The sequence below is a fragment of the Anoplolepis gracilipes genome, chromosome 1 (assembly GCF_047496725.1).
Source record: "Anoplolepis gracilipes chromosome 1, ASM4749672v1, whole genome shotgun sequence".
Taxonomy (NCBI): Eukaryota; Metazoa; Arthropoda; class Insecta; order Hymenoptera; family Formicidae; genus Anoplolepis; species Anoplolepis gracilipes.
The window spans coordinates 22,165,297-22,184,049 of record NC_132970.1 but is presented as its reverse complement, the minus strand read 5'-3'; the positions used below and the strand labels follow the sequence as shown (position 1 = coordinate 22,184,049).

Below are 18,753 nucleotides of genomic sequence, written 5' to 3'. Positions count from 1 at the left end.
CCGGGTTGGGAGGGATTATAGAGCTTTGCCAGGATATCAATTATAACCAGAAACAGTTATTCTGTGCACCCGAAACCCTTTCTACTCCTTCCTGCTTCCCCCTGCCATCCGTTGCACCGTCCCGACCATTCCTAATCCTCTGTAAATTATATTATTTTCACTGTTTGTTTACCAGGCTCCCTATTCTGTACCCGTCCGCGCAGGATTTGCGGCGACTTTCCGGCTTTTGCCGTGTCTCACCCTTTCTCAGCCAGCACCGTATTAAAATCATTTCCCGGAACGCCATTTCCTCCGAAAATTTCGTCTTCCGCCTTATATTGATTCGAAGATGCTCCGCGACGCGATCATTTTCGCGCTATCTCTCCCTTTACATCATTAAATATATAATATATTATATGTTTTTATTTATGAAAATTAAACATAAATTTGCATATCTAAAGTTTTATTTAACGCTAATAGCAATTATATATGCATGTTAAAACTTTTAGTGTATTGATGTTTCGGTATAAGCTAAATTCTAAATAACAAGTAAAAATACATTTACATTAATCATATTGCATTAAAAATCCAACGCGTAAAAATTTTTTTCGGATTTTATTTTTTTATTTAGAATTTTATCGGATGTACAAATGTATGTATGTACATACACAATATATAGATGGATAAGATTATTATTTTTCCAAAAGCAGATAATATATTTACTTGCATTATTTTATATACTGCATATCAATTTTTTTTCAATTTCAATACGTTTTCATAAACTAGATGGATTAACATATTAAATAGGATTTTAAATATATCTTTTTAACTATATATATATATGAAAGTTGCATAAATGATCAGGTATTGCAATACTAATTCTTTTGTTATAATTAGACTGCATTTATTTTTTAACACACATATATATATATATATATACATATGTGTGTGTGTAACATTTCTATTAAAAATTTATATTTTAACGAAAAAAATTCTCTTTAAACGCACAGTAAGATGATGTATATATACTTCAATTATATGTAGATATACTTTATATTTTTTTCGATATTATATACGTTATATGTGACTATTAAGATCTCTAAATTTGCATATTTCTTGATGATGCTATATACATTGTGCTACGTTCAACGTAACGATGGTCACTAGCGGCAAATCGTATTCCCCGAAAAAATTTCACGAAACGTACAATTTTTTCCGCGCTACACCTTTTAACGTTCTTATTTCCTCCAACGTCGTGTTCCCGGACACGAGCTGCCCTATTATGCAAATGTACGAAGTGAAACGGCCTGGACCTGGCTATGATCGCTCGGAGACAACCCTCGCGTTCCTGTGGGAGTAGTTTGCACCTTGTGCGAGGCGATGGCCGTGAAGAAAATGGGCTATGTGCGATACACGTTTGGCTTATATAGGCGCTCGTATCTACTGATTTTACGCGATATTAAGCTAATGATCGCTCGTAATTACCAATTTTTAACATATGGTTTTACATATGCACAAATATTTTTACTGCTAAGATTCAAATAATTATTTGTTCTATGTTTTTAATTTTATTTTTATTTGTATATATAAACATAATATCGTTTATACATTTTTTCTGAATAATTAATTGAATACATTATGGCCGATAATTACAATTAATAATCTCTTTATAATAATAAAATTAGTATCTAATTTTCATAATGTCTTTTATCAACGTAATATTTTTTAGAGAAAAAAAGATTATAACCATTTATCTATTATTTAAATCACCGCAATAACATTCTTTTGCCTTTGGAAATTAAAAGACAGAATATTATATTTTTTTAATGTAATTATATTGCGCGATTACTTAATTACAATAAATTATTCCAATAAAATATTCAATTTGAGTATTAACAAAAACCGCTTATATAGTTAGTTGCATACTGTAGATATTTTTATATTTAATCTGATTTTAATGCCTTAGGGGATAAGGAAATGTTCCACGCTACTCGTGGCAAAAATCCACGTGCGCGACATGCCGACGATGTGCGTCATAACGGTACGGTTATAGACGCTCGTAGGTGCAATGACGTCGGTGAATGTCTATGCACCTACGAGGTGGCGGTCAGATACGGCCGGAAAGAGGGTCTCCAGGAACGGATAAGAGAGACACAGTAGCGAGAGGGATGGAGGATGAGAGGGAGACGAGTGAGAATTCACTGGTAGATGCTCGACGGAGGAGCGGCGGGTGTGTTGTTGGGGTGATAGCGACCGGGGGTGGGTGTTTACTTTTGGTGTTGGGCAAGTAGCGCCCGGCATGCATGGTTCCCTCTGATAGCAAACACTGAGTATCGATCAGTATGACTCTGGTAAACAACTATTGTAGAGTAGTATAGTATAGAATAGGCTGCGACCCCCTCCCCCCTCCTCCTCCTGTGCCCTTCCCCTCGCCCCACTGTCGACTGTCCCACAACGGCACCCCAACCTCTGCAGGACTCTCTTCTCCGTTCCCCTTCCCCTTGGCTGCTCGGCATCGCATAACCCCTTCGTTCTGTATGCCGACCCTGCGTCCACCCGCTCCTATCCGCAACAACGTCGCCGTATACTCGCGATATGCCTGCTTACGTGTCGAGCAGGGCCGACCCTTGTCGGCAAATTGTTCGAAAAAAATAAAAATGCACCCTTTTCAAGAGAATTTTAAACCACTGGTGATTTTTACCAGTAGATTTGCACCACACTAATGATTATCCAATTTTATGCTCTGCCCGAAAAGTCAAAGTACATAACTTACAAAATGAAGAATCTAAACTTGTTTAATTAATTAAAAAATAAATATGAATTTATCATTAGTATTATGAGTAACTGTTTTTGATAATTTAAACATTTTATAATGGAATATTAATACATAAGAATGGATGTTGTATGTATCGTTACTATTCATTGCATGTTGTACATCATTACTATTTATGTATTTTATAAAAATATTTAAAAGCATATTATGTAAATTTTGTTTGTTTTATAGAGGAAGTTTTTTGTGCATAATTATTAGACTTTATTATATAAACTTTTATGGATAAACAAAAGTGATGGAAAAAAAAAATTTTAAAGATTAGTAAATGTTTAAGAATATATTTCATAATCTTTTTCAGTGTTAGTATTTATAAAAATTTTATTTATTCTTATCATCCTGTATGTTAAATAGTCTTAAAATAATTTTTTTAATATGATCCAAAATTACATTTATAAAAGAAAGAAAATTCTGCGAAATAGTATATGTAAATTCTTTTTATATATTGAATTGTTTTTTTTCAATCTCATCAATCATTATCAATACAAACTAAATTCTATAATTATACAACATTCGAAAATTTATTTTGAAGAGATCATTAATTCAAATCAAGTAAATAGATACGTAAATAGATAGATAGATAGAGAAAGAGACAGAGAGAGAGAGAGAGAGAGAGAGAGAGAAGGGGGGAGAAGAAGGGAAAGGAGGAGGGGGAGATATACAAGTATAAATTTAAGCACAAGTAGTTTCAGACACGTGTAGTCAGACATAGGTTATTGACTTTGATATTGAACGTAGAGATGCTATGTTTATAAGCAGTTGCTTACGGCTTTTGCCAGCCAGAACTATCTACAATATAAATTCATGTAACAAGTCGTGTAAAATATACCGCACATAATAGAATAATCTTAATTAAATTATAATAGTTTTCAGTTCTATATTTTGAGTACGCGTCACAAATTTCATTATGCGATTAATTATTCAGCAGTAATAGACAACTTTTCTCATTTATTTTGATTACACGATAAATTGCGCATATGTTTAAAAATATTTTAGAACGCGATAAGTCCGTCCCTGACGTGGATGCTAATCATCTTGGCGAAGGGTGTCTGAAATTGTCGCCCCATAGCGCAGCTCCCAAGCTCAGTAACCCCTTGCGATTCACCCTAACGGCTCGCTTAACCAAACAACCTTGATAAATTATGCAAAAATCAACAACACTACGAAATGCATCTCCCGTGCTGCGGCTGGAACGACACGAGTCTCTTGTTACGAAATTCCGAATCTTTTCGTTTCTGCTCCCAGAGACGCAGCGCGAGCATAATTTCGAATTCTATGCCACTGAATAAATTTTAGTTAATTAAAAATGAAAGTAACATTAAAAATAAATAACGGTTTAAATCTCCAATTTTTTGGGCATACGTATCTCTTTGTAATTAATCGCTCTTGCTGCTCATAAACTTATCAAAAAGTCAGCCTTATCGTCGAATAAAATTGTCATCTGTTCATAGAAAAAACCACGAGTGCACCTGTACGTTGTACAGAATAGAGAGAGTATACGCAAAATTAGTTTACAATCCTTTATAGGATATTCGCTACATTTTACGCAGTATTTTATTAAAAAATTCTGACGGAACGTGATTTTATTACGGCACGCGTGGCAGCTGCGTTTCGCGTTAGAGGCTTTCGTGTCATTCGTGTATCGACGCACACGCCGCAACGCGACGCGACGCGACGCGACGCGACCCGTCAAATCCGCGAACCAATAAATGAATATGACCCACGCGTGAGAATAAAATCCGTCGCTAAACTGCGCAACAGGTGTTAGAGGTTATTGACAATCTTTTCATCGGGATGACGGTGTTTGTGCGATATCTCGTCGAATATCGACACCAACGATGTTTCAGCGCACAAAGTCCGGCTCGATTCACTGTTTATTAAACCAGAGAGACAGATATCATTTTTTTTCATATTCAATTCTTTTTTGCGCTCTATCAGTTTTGGAATTTTGTCCGAGCGTAGAAGCAGATTTGAAATTAGAATATTCGACAACGTATGTATGCTAATAAATATATTGACAATTTTAATATGTCCTGGTGCGCGAACTATATATATCGAAATTGTTTGAAAGTATCATTTTTGATTAACAACCTAATTTTTCTTCTACTATCGATCTTACAATCTAATATTTACTTTAATATTTTAAGCAGTTTTATATATATAAAATTAGAAATATAGAATGTTTATCCTGACGGGAAAGTCAAGTATTCAAACGGTTTTTAATGTTTCCGATCGATAACCGCACTTTCAACAAATGGAAATTTAATTAATAAGACACGATTTAAATTTTTACACGCAATAAATTTCGGTGATATACAATGATATATGTTTTGTGGCATTATAGTTATTTAGAGACTAAATGGAAAAGAGATAAAGTATTCTGAGTTCATATTTATCGCTAAACTCAGAATAGGGACTAATATCGTTTAAAAAATATATGTAAAAGAGAAATTTATATATTTGTTTACTAGTGGAATAAAAATAAATTAATTGATATTTTTTTTTTTTTTTTTTTTTCAAGAAATGTATTTTCCTTCAGATGTGACGGTAGTTGACGAAAAGATAAGAATCAGTTTCTTGTAGTAATAAAAAAAAGAACATTACAAGAAATTCAACGATATACTGTGAAATGCTTTGCATGCATGCATGTATTGATACACGCAATCTGCAGGAACCGTTATTTTCAATGCAACTCTCTAAGTGCAAGTTGTTCGTGGCGAGAAAATGGAGTATGTATCTTCAATCACACCCCGGTATTCCCGGCATCTCTCCCTCTCCATCGGAGAGGCTGTTATCAATACCAGCGTCACGCTCTCGGCATTGTGTCGTGGTTCGGTACCGCCACGAGAAACAACGCGAACAACAACAACAAACAACAACAAACTAGCCCGCTATAAAGTCTGTCGCACACTGTCCGTAGCTATCTACCTATCCGCGACCTGCTTTCCCGACATTGTCACCAGCCCATCTTCAGTTATCGCGCCGATTTATAGCCGTGACAGTTTCTATCTTGCCGCTATAGAAAAGATATGTGATGAAACGGCACTATTAAATGCAAATTGCAAGCCAGACCTCAATACATGTTCAAATACTTGAATAATATATGTAATTATTACGATACTTAAATAATTATACTAAATATAGATATGAATAAAAATATTATAGAAAATGTCTTTAAGTTTATTGCAATATTTCTGCTCAGTTTACTCTATAATTTATAATGATGTCAATTAATTATAATATAGCTTATAGTATACTAATTAAAATATTGTATATATTCTAATTAAAATATACTAATTAAATTATTGCGCGTGTTTTATTTTATATATTTTTATAATAAATTATTCTATACCATATGATTATGAAAGCTAAATACATCTTTTGTGTTTAATCGTATATTGTAAATAATATTCTATAGTTTAGATTTCACGATGAAATAAATTACTTACACTTTATGAAATCACGTAAACTGTATAGAGCTTTAATATTTTGGTGATTATCAAATTTTGAATAAATATAGTACTATAATTTTAGAAATACTTTGATCAATATTCGGTTACGTTACAAATGAAGGATGGACGTATCGAAACTATTCGGAGGCGTCTGAAGTAGAAGGATGAGAAATTATGCTGAGCATGATGAATACATCAGAATAGGTCGGCTTTAGTCTGGTCTTAGGAGTAGGTCGAATCGATAACAATAACTACATGGACATCTATACTCCTATCACGTACGATGTCAGAGGCTCGTTTATGATGATGGGATTTTGTCAGCCTCATAGATGTAACATGTTTTAATTTGTAATATGTGATAAAAATGCGTGAAATTTTATAACATATAACTGCAAATAAATTAAATTTATATTTATCAACAAAATATTTTTTAATTAAATTTTTCAACGCATGAAGAATATGCATGAGATGCCTTCTAAAATAAGTTTAAAGAATAATCGCAGTCTACGAGGAAAATTTTTAACTAAGATGTATATACATATTGCATAGTTGATTATTTCGCAGTTAATAATAATTGAAAATAAATCACTCGTGGAGAGGTCAAATTAAAAAATTAACTATAACATGTAAATAAAGTAAATCTTAAAAATATAAAACTATATGAAAAATAAAGAAGAGAGAAAAATGTGAGATATAAATTAAACATGTGCTTTCTAAAAAGATAGAAAAAAAGGAGACATTCTTTTCTTCTCAATCTTTATTGAGCATTTTAATTTTTGATCCCGCATTAAATATTATTTTCATTATTATTTAATAGATCGTAGCAATACCAGTTTATTATTTCATTAGTGTGTATTGCTCGAAACTTTTTATCGACCAAGATGAAAGAGTGCATCCAAGAAAGTTGAATTGTATCGAGAAAGAAATCAAATGTAATACACAAATTGGAAAACAGTCCGCGTGGGTCAGCACGCCAAGCGACACTCGCCAAAGTGCGCCGCGGCACAACCGACAGGACTGCCTCTCTCCGGAGAGTCGAGAAACACCCACGCGAACCGGAGCGAGAGAGAGAGAGAGAAAGAGGGAGAGAGAGAGAGAGAGAGAGAGAAAGAAGAGACGAAAGGGAGAAAGAGAGCCGTCTGAATGGAGATGGAAGATCAACCCGCGTGAGTGCCGTGATAACGCGCGCGACGAGGACAACCCGGCGCTGAAGCGACGGAGAAGAGGTGGCCGTCAAGCGGAGGGAGATGCCACGATGGTCTTCGCAATGCGCCGACTCAGTAGCCGCGTGCTCACCGCGGCCGGAGGGTTTCGCGGCTAAGCGGTGTCGAGCGTCGCACAGTCGCGACGGCAGCCACCGGCGCGCGGTTATACCCCCTTTTCTTCAAACCTGCACACGCAACCCCGCACCGCTACGTACGGCGCACGTTTTGCCTGTCTCCACGACGGCGAAGGAACGTTGCCCCAGGTTGCGAGAGAAAGAGGGAGAGAGAGAGAGAGAGAGAGAGAGAGGGCGTCTTACGCGGCTGCCCGCCGCAACCCCCCTCCGGCATTCATCCCCGGAGAAAGAGAGAGAGAGAGAGAGAGAGAGAGAGAGAGAGAGAAAGTGGGAGGGAGAAAAAGAGAGAGAGAGAGGGAGGGAGGGAGAAAAAGAGAGCGGCGTCGCCGTCGGCGTTTTTTGAGAATCGGTTGCTTCCTTTCATCGAGAGCGTCGTCCGATCGAGGGCCGGCATCGTTCTTCAACTTCGCGACGGTGCACGTGGCGCGCGCGGCACGCGGTGCTTCGGGAGAAAGACAGATAGATAGGTAGACAGATAGGTGGATAGGTAGCAAGCTAAAGAAGTCGAGAAGGAAAACAGAGCAGGCGAGAGGAGAGACAAAGAAAGAGAAAGAGAGAGAAATATAAGAGTGGTACAGAGAGGTGGAAAAGGGGAAGAGAGACAAAGATCGAAAGGGGGCGGGCGGGAAGAGAGAGAGAGAGAGAGAGAGAGAGAGAAAGAGAGACAGAGAGGTTAAGAAACGGAGCACGAGGAGCTGCATCCCGGCGGACAGAGGACGTCATCAAAGAAAGCCAAAGGGAGCCTCGTATCTTCCCTTTTGTTTTTTCTGTCAATCTTATCACGTAAAGAAGGACGGAGGAACCGACAGTCACGAGTGAGTTGGCGAGGAGGAAGCGGGACATGCTGGAACCACGCTGGAGACCCGTCCAGGTAGCCTTACTTCACCCTGCAACACTACTTCAATGCACTGCCTGTCTGCCTGCGAAAGCTCGTTTATATATGCACCTGCGTCACATAAATATCCTCTACCTGTCTTTACTTCTCTCTCTCTCTCTCTCTCTCTCTCTTTCTTTCTCTCTTTCTCTCTCTCTTCCTCTCTCTTTCTCTCTCTCTCTCTTTCTCGCTTTTTCTAATATTTCATCTATTTTATTATTTGTGTTTTTTGCTTTCTTCCTTTTTCTTTTCTCTTCACTCGATTTTGGTGCGTCCCATTTTTTGTCACCAGCTTCGTTCTTGCTGTTCTTTGCATCGCGCTGTAGCCAGTGGTGACAGCCACGTGCCACCGGCGCTACCTTTCGCACGTTGCTGTTGGAATTTGGAGTAATCCTTTTAACGTTTCCTGCTTAACGCGTGCTTTTTTTCTATGATTTAGCGACGGACTCTTTACTTCTATTTGACATGTTAAAAATTTAATTGTGCGGGATACTTATGTTACGTTTTTAATTAAAATGTGTGTTTTGGGAGATATAACTTTATTCATTGAAATAGATATTTTTTTTCGATCAAACTGAGGGAGTTTTGTAACTTCAAATTTATGCAGCGCTTTTTTTCTCATTATTTGTTATGTGTATATTTATGTACAAATTCATATTTAAAGGTTACTCTTTTTCTCTATCTTGTCAAATATTCTATTGTGCATACACGTGCATGTATGTGACAGTATTACAATTTTTTCTCTCGTTTTACACATTTACAAATTTATTTTATTTAGAATCAGTAAACTGATAAATAATTTGATAAATAGTTATATTATTCTGTATATTTTAGGATTTACTGTGTATTTTGAAATTTAGTGCTATCACTAAGTTTAGAATATTATGCCATGTGGCACGATTTTGTCACTATTAATCTTATAAATTAATGTTATAAATATGGACATCACCGCGCGCGGGATTAAATAGAAATGTAAAAGTGCGGACGCAAAACCAGCGAATATTTCGCGCGATTTACTTTAATCGAATTTAGGTCGTGGCAAAAATAGAAAGGACGCAAATGGAGATTATAGCACGATACAAATTTTGAACTAATCGATCGCTTATCTCAAGAAACGAGCATTTGACGGTATACTTTATTCAATCTTATTTTTTATTTAATCCAATTTTTTTCAAACACACTTATTTATAAAAATTAGATATATATATATATATATATATATATATATTTTCAAAAGTTATTGATTACATTGCATTTTATAAGAATATTATCTATGTACTAACGGTTTCTTTACTTCGTTTCGCAATTAATAGTAAGCAATGTGCAGTTGCCAAAATTATGATTATAAAAATAGAAACGTTATCACATTATCGCCAATAAGAGCTGCCAAGATGAAATGATTTAGCGCATCATCCTTTCTATAGTGTTAAATGAATTAAATGCAACGTTCGCATAATGCAAACGAATGCTCTTTGCTTTGAGATTTCCCGATTGATCCTGTGCTCCACCGGTCGGAACGATATTCGTGGAAATGACACTTTAACGATCGTGACAAGACAAATAGGCGCGCCGGACAAGCAGAATGGTTGGTCAAATAAATCTCACTATACACCGGCCTAAGATTAACTACATTCGGGTTACTAAATATGTACCTGCGTCGGTACAGAAATCTTTGCGGTAAAGCACATTTTTCCGAAAATAATCTTGGCAGAGATGTGCTGCCTTTCAAGCTGCCTGGAGTCTCGTATAATATAATATCATATGAATCACCGTGCTATTGGCTGAGGAAGTCCAACGACTTGTTTCGAAATGCTTCTGACAACCTGACAAAAATTCCTATTTCGTGTTTCATCGTCTGTCACGCAACGTCTGCATGGCGTTCACTGGGGCTTTGCTACCACGCGAGCAACTTCAAACAAAGTGATCAAATGGAGAGATCGGTAATCATTACTCACGTTTGTGAATTATGCTCGAGTTACTTTGAAAACGCGCGTTGGCTATATCGAAGTAGCGATCGTTTAACCTCCGTTAAACCCATTTGTAAGTTTAGTAGTAAATTTAGTAATATTGATTAATAAAATTAGCAACATTTTAGAATATTTCTCCGGACAAGGCACGCATTAAAATCTGCGTTTCACAATAATAAATTTCATCGAAATATGTTGTTTTTTTAGTAAGGAAGAAATATATTGTTTATATCTTCAAAATTATCATTAAGATTGATATCGTTTTCAAGCACGCATATGTTTAGGAGGGGAGAAGGGGATTTTACAAGATATTTTTAAAATATGAATACATGTAAAGTAAACGTAGAAGATTAATATTTAAGTGCAATTTTATAAGAAAAAATATCATATCATCATTATATTCTTTCTTAGAATACAACAATTTTTTGGGGTGTAATATTATATTAAAGCAATTAGGATATTCTTTTTTGATACTGTCTTGTAAATAATTTATTTGTTTTAGAATGTTCTATCGCTCTTATTCATTGACGATGCTTCCGTGTAGTTTTCATGAAAAATATAAAAGTATGTAACGGACTTGATAAAAAATATATTAAATGAACTCGCATTTACAGTGACAATGGTTCTTTAAAATTGACAGTAAAATTCTTTTATTGCTTCGAACGAGACATCGGAGATTCGTGGCATTCGAAAGGGTGAGACGCGAGGGCGATGGCAGTTGCGCTTCAATCGGCGAACGCTCCATGTTATCAGGGAATAGGGGTGATTTTTTTTAAAGTATACAGCCGATAGAGGTAGTCGGGTACTAGCAGTCGTAGCTATGTGTGGGTGGCTCGTCTACGAGACTGTAGAAGCTCCGGATGGTGTAGTAGGTGGAACACTAGAGACGGAGGCGGTCCTACCCTGCTTGGGGGCGTTAAAGAAGTGGATGGGGTTGGCCACCCCCGCGCGTCAACCCTTACACCCCGCTTTCTCCGAAAGCTTCGTGTGCCCCCCCGGATCTCTTCGATCTCATATTCGCCAATCAGCCGACCCATCCCGTTCCTCTACCGACGAAGGTTGCCCGGCGCGGCTATCTGGTTTGTCTGGCATGTTCGGCTGACCGTCGATTTCTTCAAAATTCAAAGATCAGCCCGGCGAGCACAGGAGACGGAGCGAAGACAGCCAGCAGTTTGCGCGGGCCGAGCCGAACGTTCGACGGAACCTTCGACGGGACGAATCGCGAGAAACGCTTGTAACAAGTCGCGGCTGCGTGCCTTCTATTCGCCCGCAGCCGGTTGATCGATTTTGTGTCGTCGGGAAGTGTTTTGTGCGCGATATCTCGTCGTCTTGGAGGATATCGCGAGGATAGCGCGGTTCTTCCCGGTTGATGACTTGGGTCGAGGCCTGGCTGTCACGCCTTCTTCACGGTCGCGCTGGAACGATCAGGTCGACACGGGGAAAAGGGTGGTGTTGCGCGTCAATCGTGATATATATTTCGCATCATCCCCGCCACTTTGGCTTCGCCCATTTTCTCACCTCCTCCGTCGGTTCAGACGTACGTGCCGAGTATGCGTTCGGCGTGTTGCACACACATCCATCGGTGCATATACACGGATACGCTGAGTGCAGCGGGAGCCAACACAGCTGCGGCATAACCCCCCCGTTTTCGCGCTTGCTTGGCACGGCACAGCATCCCTCTTTGGCCACTTCCGGCCAAGCCAGGCTCCGCCCACTTTTATATTAATCACGTCTTGGTTCGCTCCTGGCTTCTGTTCTCCATCTTTCTTCCCTAGTGAGCGATTTCCTACCGCGGACGCCTGGGAACCACACCTTTGCCCGTTGGCTTATTCATGTCCCGGGCCTTGCGACGCGGACCTCGACGTCTCTTTCTCTTCCTCTGTTTTTCCCTCTCTTCCCCGTCTCTCTTCGTCGCCGCGCCGATCTCGCGGAAATACGGCGACGATGCTCTACGACGTGACGCTGCAAGGCTGATGGAGATATTCACGTACCTGTTCGCGGATAAACTTGCAATTCTTGGCTTCTCGAACGCATTACAAAGATATATAGTTTAATTAATTTAGGTATGGCGAACGGTGATAACAATATTCTCCGCGAACATTGGTGTGAATAAGTTAATTTTCTCTCTTTACTTACAATTCAATATTTGTTATAATATTCTAAAGTCCACCGTGTTATTTAACTATGTAATACATATACATGCTATTATCGTGTGATATTCATTGTTGTTACATCATACTTGTATTAATTGCAGAAGCTCATTGATAACTTTTTTTTAAAAAGTCGCGTCGAGAATTGCAATTTCACGTAGAAAGAATCGGTGAAAAAAAAAAAAAAAACTCGAATCGGGGAACCAGGCGCGATGAGATGAAGAACGCAGCGTTTCGTGCGTTCGGTGCCAGAGTATAATGAATAATAACCTGTTATTATTACCAGGTCGAGCAATAAACACGCAGCTTGCGCCCCTCATGCCGGAATAAGGCTCGTCACGCATAGGCGCGACATTTGTTTCGCGCATGGAGTTCACAGACTGTTATGAACCACTGCCACCTTCCTACATAACAGATATTGGTTCCATTGTTACATGTCGTGTATCGTGACTGGCTTCTCCACCGTTTCCGCCAGTCGCAGCCACTTCGCCACCACTTTGGCCTCATTGATATTCCACCTCGTGGTCTCTTTGCTTTTAATTTTTCTTTTGACAACCCAGCACCCTCTTCTGTCGAACAACAGCGTTGATAACAATGTTGTCGAGATTTGCAATGATTGTACCCATCGAGTACTCGCTTTACAAAGTTCTTAATAGAAATGATATAATATTGCCTTATTCGATAATATATATATATAATATATGTAATTATTTTTGCAAATCTGAATTAATTTAAAGAAATTAATAAGTTCTTTTTATAGGATAGAATAACTTTTAAAACTTAATTTTTAACTAAAAAACGAAAGATTCATACCTGTTAGTAAGTACAATGTTAGCATGAGATATTCATCGTTACACATTCTATGTCGTGACCACTGTTTCCCGACCTACCACACCTTACTGCTCCCTTTTTAACATCGCGCAGCAAGTCCGCTGTTTTCACCCCGACGATCTTAATCGTAGCGTGCTACCCTGACTATAATACACATTACTGGCAGACTGAAGAATCATTCTAAAGACAAAATTGTAATGTTCATGAAGGTTTATCATGTTTACATTTGATTGTCCTATAATTTTATTTTGATAGAATTTTTAGTGGAGAAGATTGTACGAAGGCGAACAAAATATAGTTGTCATACGTAGTCATATAAAAATACTATCTTTTTTTATCACTCATTTTCAAGCGAAATAAGACGAGATATCTGATTAAACTTTTTAGTTAAATTACAGTGACCTTTTCATTTTTATTTGAAAAAAAAAAATAGGTTTTTGTACTCAGAAAACGGTGGAATTGCGATTGAGGATAGTGCATGTCGGACATTAAATATACCCTGACTATAATACACATTATTGACAGACCGAAGAATCATTCTAAAAACAAAATTGTAATGTTCATGAAGGTTTATCATGTTTACATTTGATTGTCCTATAATTTTATTTTGATAGAATTTTTAGTGGAGAAGATTGTACGAAGCCGAACAAAATATAGTTGTCATACGTAGTCATATAAAAATACTATCTTTTTTTATCACTCATTTTCAAGCGAAATAAGACGAGATATCTGATTAAACTTTTTAGTTAAATTACAGTGACCTTTTCATTTTTATTTGAAAAAAAAAAAAAAAAATAGGTTTTTGTACTCAGAAAACGGTGGAACTGCGATTGAGGGTAGTGCATGTCGGAGAAAAATATATTGTGAGCGTCGCGAAATTGACATCGCCGAATGTGAATCGGCCGAATTCCTACGAGCCGGTTCATTTTGTCGCGATAATACGCATTCCATGTCATTTCGGCGGCGCGTGTAGTATGGCAATGCATCATCGCCCTCGCGACGGGTATTTGTCAATAGAAACAGGCCGCAACCGCGGCAAGTATACGTCAATATACATAACGGCTGGCTGTTGACTTGTTACGTTGTCGCGTACCGCCGATGATTCGATGATTTGCCGATCTGTGACTGTCCCGTGTCAAATATGACCGGCGGTCGTTCTCGCGGGCGCGTTAACACGACGAACGCCGGCCCCGTCGTTCATTCGGGGCGATCGGCGTACCTAACTCGCGCATCGTTACATTAGATTATCAATCCGGCGCGATTGTGATGCGGCCACCGGTTTGTACTTGGACTCGTTATGCCGCGATAATGGCCCCTCTCGTCGTCGTCGCTGCAATTTCGCGAATGTTCATCTATTCAAGCGCGACACGCTGCCGCAAGTGACCGAATTTTAGCGACGTGATTATGAATCGGGTAAATCCTATGAATATTTCATCGAGTATCGAGACATTTGATCTAGTTAATATTTAAGTCGATTTAAATCTAAACTTAAACTTAGAATTCTACTATGATTGGATAGGTATTAAGTATCAGATAGCAATTGAGTTAATCAATATTTAAAGACATTTCACGAACAAAGAAATTAATTTATATGTACATATGTACTATTTTGAATAACTACAACACATAAAATTTATCAAATCTTGTCATACGACAAGATGTATGTAATATTTATTTATTATATACAAAGTATTTATGTGACCATGTCGTTTTATCATACCGTCGATAAATCTGCATCGTGTGCAAACTGTTATCGAGATAGTTTCAATCTATTCGTGATATCGCATCTAACGCGGTGTTAAAAATATAATAACAATGAAACGGCGAGCCGTTATGTTGTCAGGCATCGGCGATGACTCGTCGATCCATGACGGAGCCGTGTCAAATGTGCCCTCTAGCTGTTCCCGTGTGCGAGCTTAACATGGCCGGCTCATTTGCGATCGGCGCACTAACTCTCGTCGTTACATTAAATTATCATCCCGTGATTCCCTCTGATGCACCGGCAGTTTGTACGGCGACTCGTTATAACACGATAATGGTTCTGCGCTCGTCTCTTCGCCGCGATTAGCGTTAAACAGACACCCGTCCACGCAAACTCATGCACCACTACGCGTTTGACGACGGTGACGTCAATAACTAATGTATTGGTGAATCTTCATTGTGACAGGTTACAGACTGTTATGGCCGCTCAGCAACGACGCTAATCGAAATTCCACCTCGATACGAGGCAAATTGAACAGTATTCTCGTATGTCTTGGGATCTCGATAAAGATCTCCCTACATGTAATATGTCTTATGCTTATTAGTATCGAAAGTAATCTGGATGAAAAGTATTTATTAATTTCGGCACGTAAGCCTAATTTATCAATTAATATTTATGTTTTTATTAAAAACGATATGCAAGCGATATTCATATTTTACATGGTTGTGTACAAGAAAAAATAATGACAGCTAAGACCCACTTGTGTCAGACCAAACCTATGAAACCGTTGAAAAGAAAAAAAAACGCGGAATGTTACCAGTAGTTCATATTTCGTTTGGGGCTATCGACTGTCCCCTTTGTGTACAAATCTATGTAATAATTGATATACGATGGGACCACGAGTACAGACACATACATGTGGTTTTAATATGCCGTCCACCGTCCAGCTCCAGCGCTCACCGGGATCTCTATTATAGCACGGACGCATCGCAAACGAGATGCATCAGGAAGCGCGCGACCAATGCAGACAGAACGAGTGGATAATGATCGGCTTTTTTTTTAAGTCCAACCCCGGCCACCTCCTCTCCCTCGCTCGAATCGCCCCGCCGACAAAGTCAGCAACCCTTTTCCCGACGTCCCGCAGGGAACGTGAAACGCGCTTTGTACGTCGCGATTTCGCGTTTTCGTTCGCCCGAGTACAATGACGAGGGTGGTCGTCCTTTTCTACTGAAAGAAAACCCGTAATCTCGTGTAACGGTATACTATCGGAAGACGCGGCCGAGCACATTCGCCAGGAGCGCTATTAAATGACTTGCGAGCGATTTTTTGCGCGCCGCATCGTCGACGACAAAAATGCGGAACTTTGACTCTTTGCTAAACGAAAAGAGAATCGGATACTGAAAGACGCTATTTTATTTCAGATTGGAAATACCTATATGAAAGCTTAAACATATCTAATTGTGCGAAAGTATATAAGAAGAAAAAACAGTGTTATGCTAATACTATGTTTGTATCAGTTTATAATAATGACAAATGCTGTTAATTTTATTAATAACTTTAATCCTTTAATAGAAAGTTTGTTTAGCATGTCGTTTTAAATTATATATAATTATTAAGAATCTTTTTATAACATTTGTGCATTAACTTGTGCAAGTATGTTTACTGTCGCAAATCAAATAAATGATGTGGTATTATTCCTATATTTATAAATAGTTATTGATATGTCATGGACAAAGTAGCTTTATAGGTCGATTAAATTTTACATTGGGTATAGAAATGATAACAAAATGCAAAATGTTATTCTAAAAAGAGAGTTTATGAAGAAATAACAGTGAAATACGACGGCAAGAATTGACCCGTATGTAAATGACCTGTATCTGAAATCGCAGCCCCGTTGTGTACCAATTACTACGGAGATATACGTGTGTAAGAGGGTATGGTCGATGTGCCAGCGAAACATAAACTGCGATAACCGTCCGTATCTCCTGCCTTATGGTCGGTTTGGTCTGACATGAGTAGGTCAGTTTTCACTGTCGAATACCAACTGCAATCGGGTTACATCGCCCTAAGTGCTAATAAACGCACGGATCTTATGAAGTGTTCTCTAGTTTCTAACTGATATAACGATCTCAACCTGATTTTATAGCAGTTATTCATCGACTAATAATAAACTTATGTTCTTAGGCGTACGAAAAAATATTAAAGCAAAGATAATCAAAAATATAAATATATTATTTTTTTTTTTAATATTTAATACATTTTAATTTTAAAAATAATACAAAATTTTTTTATATCGTTACTTTTTTTTATGAATAAAAATAATTTAAGAGCTTATCAATTTAATAGTGACATCTTGATTCATTTTCTTAATCCCACAAAAAGTTAATTTAGATTTGATCTATACAATTTTGAGATTAATTCTTTTTCTTTACGAGAAGTATTGTAGATATAAAGAGAGTTAATCAATTATAAAACACACATTAAGTATTCATATGAAAAACTAAATTTATAATACAAATAATAAAAAAAAACATTGAATTATTTCCCACTGTAAGAATGCAAAGATTTTTTTCGTGATATTTAAAGAGACAAAATTATAATCTGTTTAAATTAGAATTTTCAAATTATGAATTTTCGCGAGTTTTAAGGAGCCTCACATTGTCGTACAATTTATCTTACGGACATAGAGCTGTTCGTAAACAATATCGTCGGTGAGAACTTTCCGAAATTGCAGTATCATTGATACCTGCATCACAATGACGCGTGCATGCCGTTGCAGCCTCTCTCGCTACACCATCGCGTGCTTTTCTCAGGCTCCATTGGGATAGGAAAATCGGTCGTGTTGATACCGCTATTGAAACAGCCGATCATTACGCACTCGTTCCGCATTGGCCGCGCTTCCCGATGCACCTCGTTGCAACGTCACCGGCATAATAGAGAGACGCTGCAGGCCGCCGCGCGTCCTGGTACCGACGGCATATCAAAATGCAGCTCGGCCGTGTTTGAATTCGCGGTTCCATCATGAATCAATTACCGCGCGGATTCGTACACAACGGCGAAAGCTCGCGCGTGAAGGATGAGGAACATAAAGGGGGGCCCTCGCATGCGTCGATGGGAGAGGGAGAGAGGATTGCAGTGTGCGTCAGTGTGTCGTTGTTGCACACGCGAGCGTGTCACCCTCCACCCTCCTCGCCAGATCGCCCTGCGTCCGAAACCGTTTCATCGTTTCTGCACGAATGCATCGCTATCGTCGTCATATACACCGTTCGTTTCGTTTTTTTTTTTTTTTTCCTCCACCCTTCTTTTGCGCTCCCCCTGTCCTCCCCCCCTCCTCCCCTTCCAACCCCTCTTTCTCCCTCTCTCCGCCGCGCTCTTCTTTTTTTTTCTCCTCTTTTTATTTTCCTACGATAATCATCCTATCCAACTTTGCCCATTCGAAACGATGGCGCAAGTTCGTTGAAGTCACGCCTAGAAAAATGCGGAGGATTCCGTGCGGAGTAAAGCCTAGAAGGGGGGAAACGGGGTGGTTCTTTATTCGTTAGGAAGTGAGCGCCCTTCCGCGTCGTAAACGTCCTCGCGACGTTGAATACATCTATTTATTAAATGCTAGTTGTATAATTACATCAAAT

The 18,753-nt window shown here is 38.4% G+C and overlaps 1 protein-coding gene across 13 annotated transcripts in view; it reads left to right on the top strand.

The window, feature by feature from the left end:
- The first annotated feature begins 7,532 nt into the window (after positions 1-7,532).
- Foxp (forkhead box transcription factor P) overlaps positions 7,533-18,753 on the top strand; it is a 292,578-nt gene continuing 281,357 nt past the window's right edge. For all 13 annotated transcript variants that reach the window (XR_012047024.1, XM_072895391.1, XM_072895353.1 and 10 more), the window contains exon 1: positions 7,533-8,471. Coding sequence is in view for 11 of the 13 variants with exons in the window: in XM_072895391.1 (XP_072751492.1) it covers positions 8,442-8,471 (30 nt within the window). In the remaining 2 variants the exon portion in view is untranslated. The remainder of the gene's footprint in view (positions 8,472-18,753) is intronic.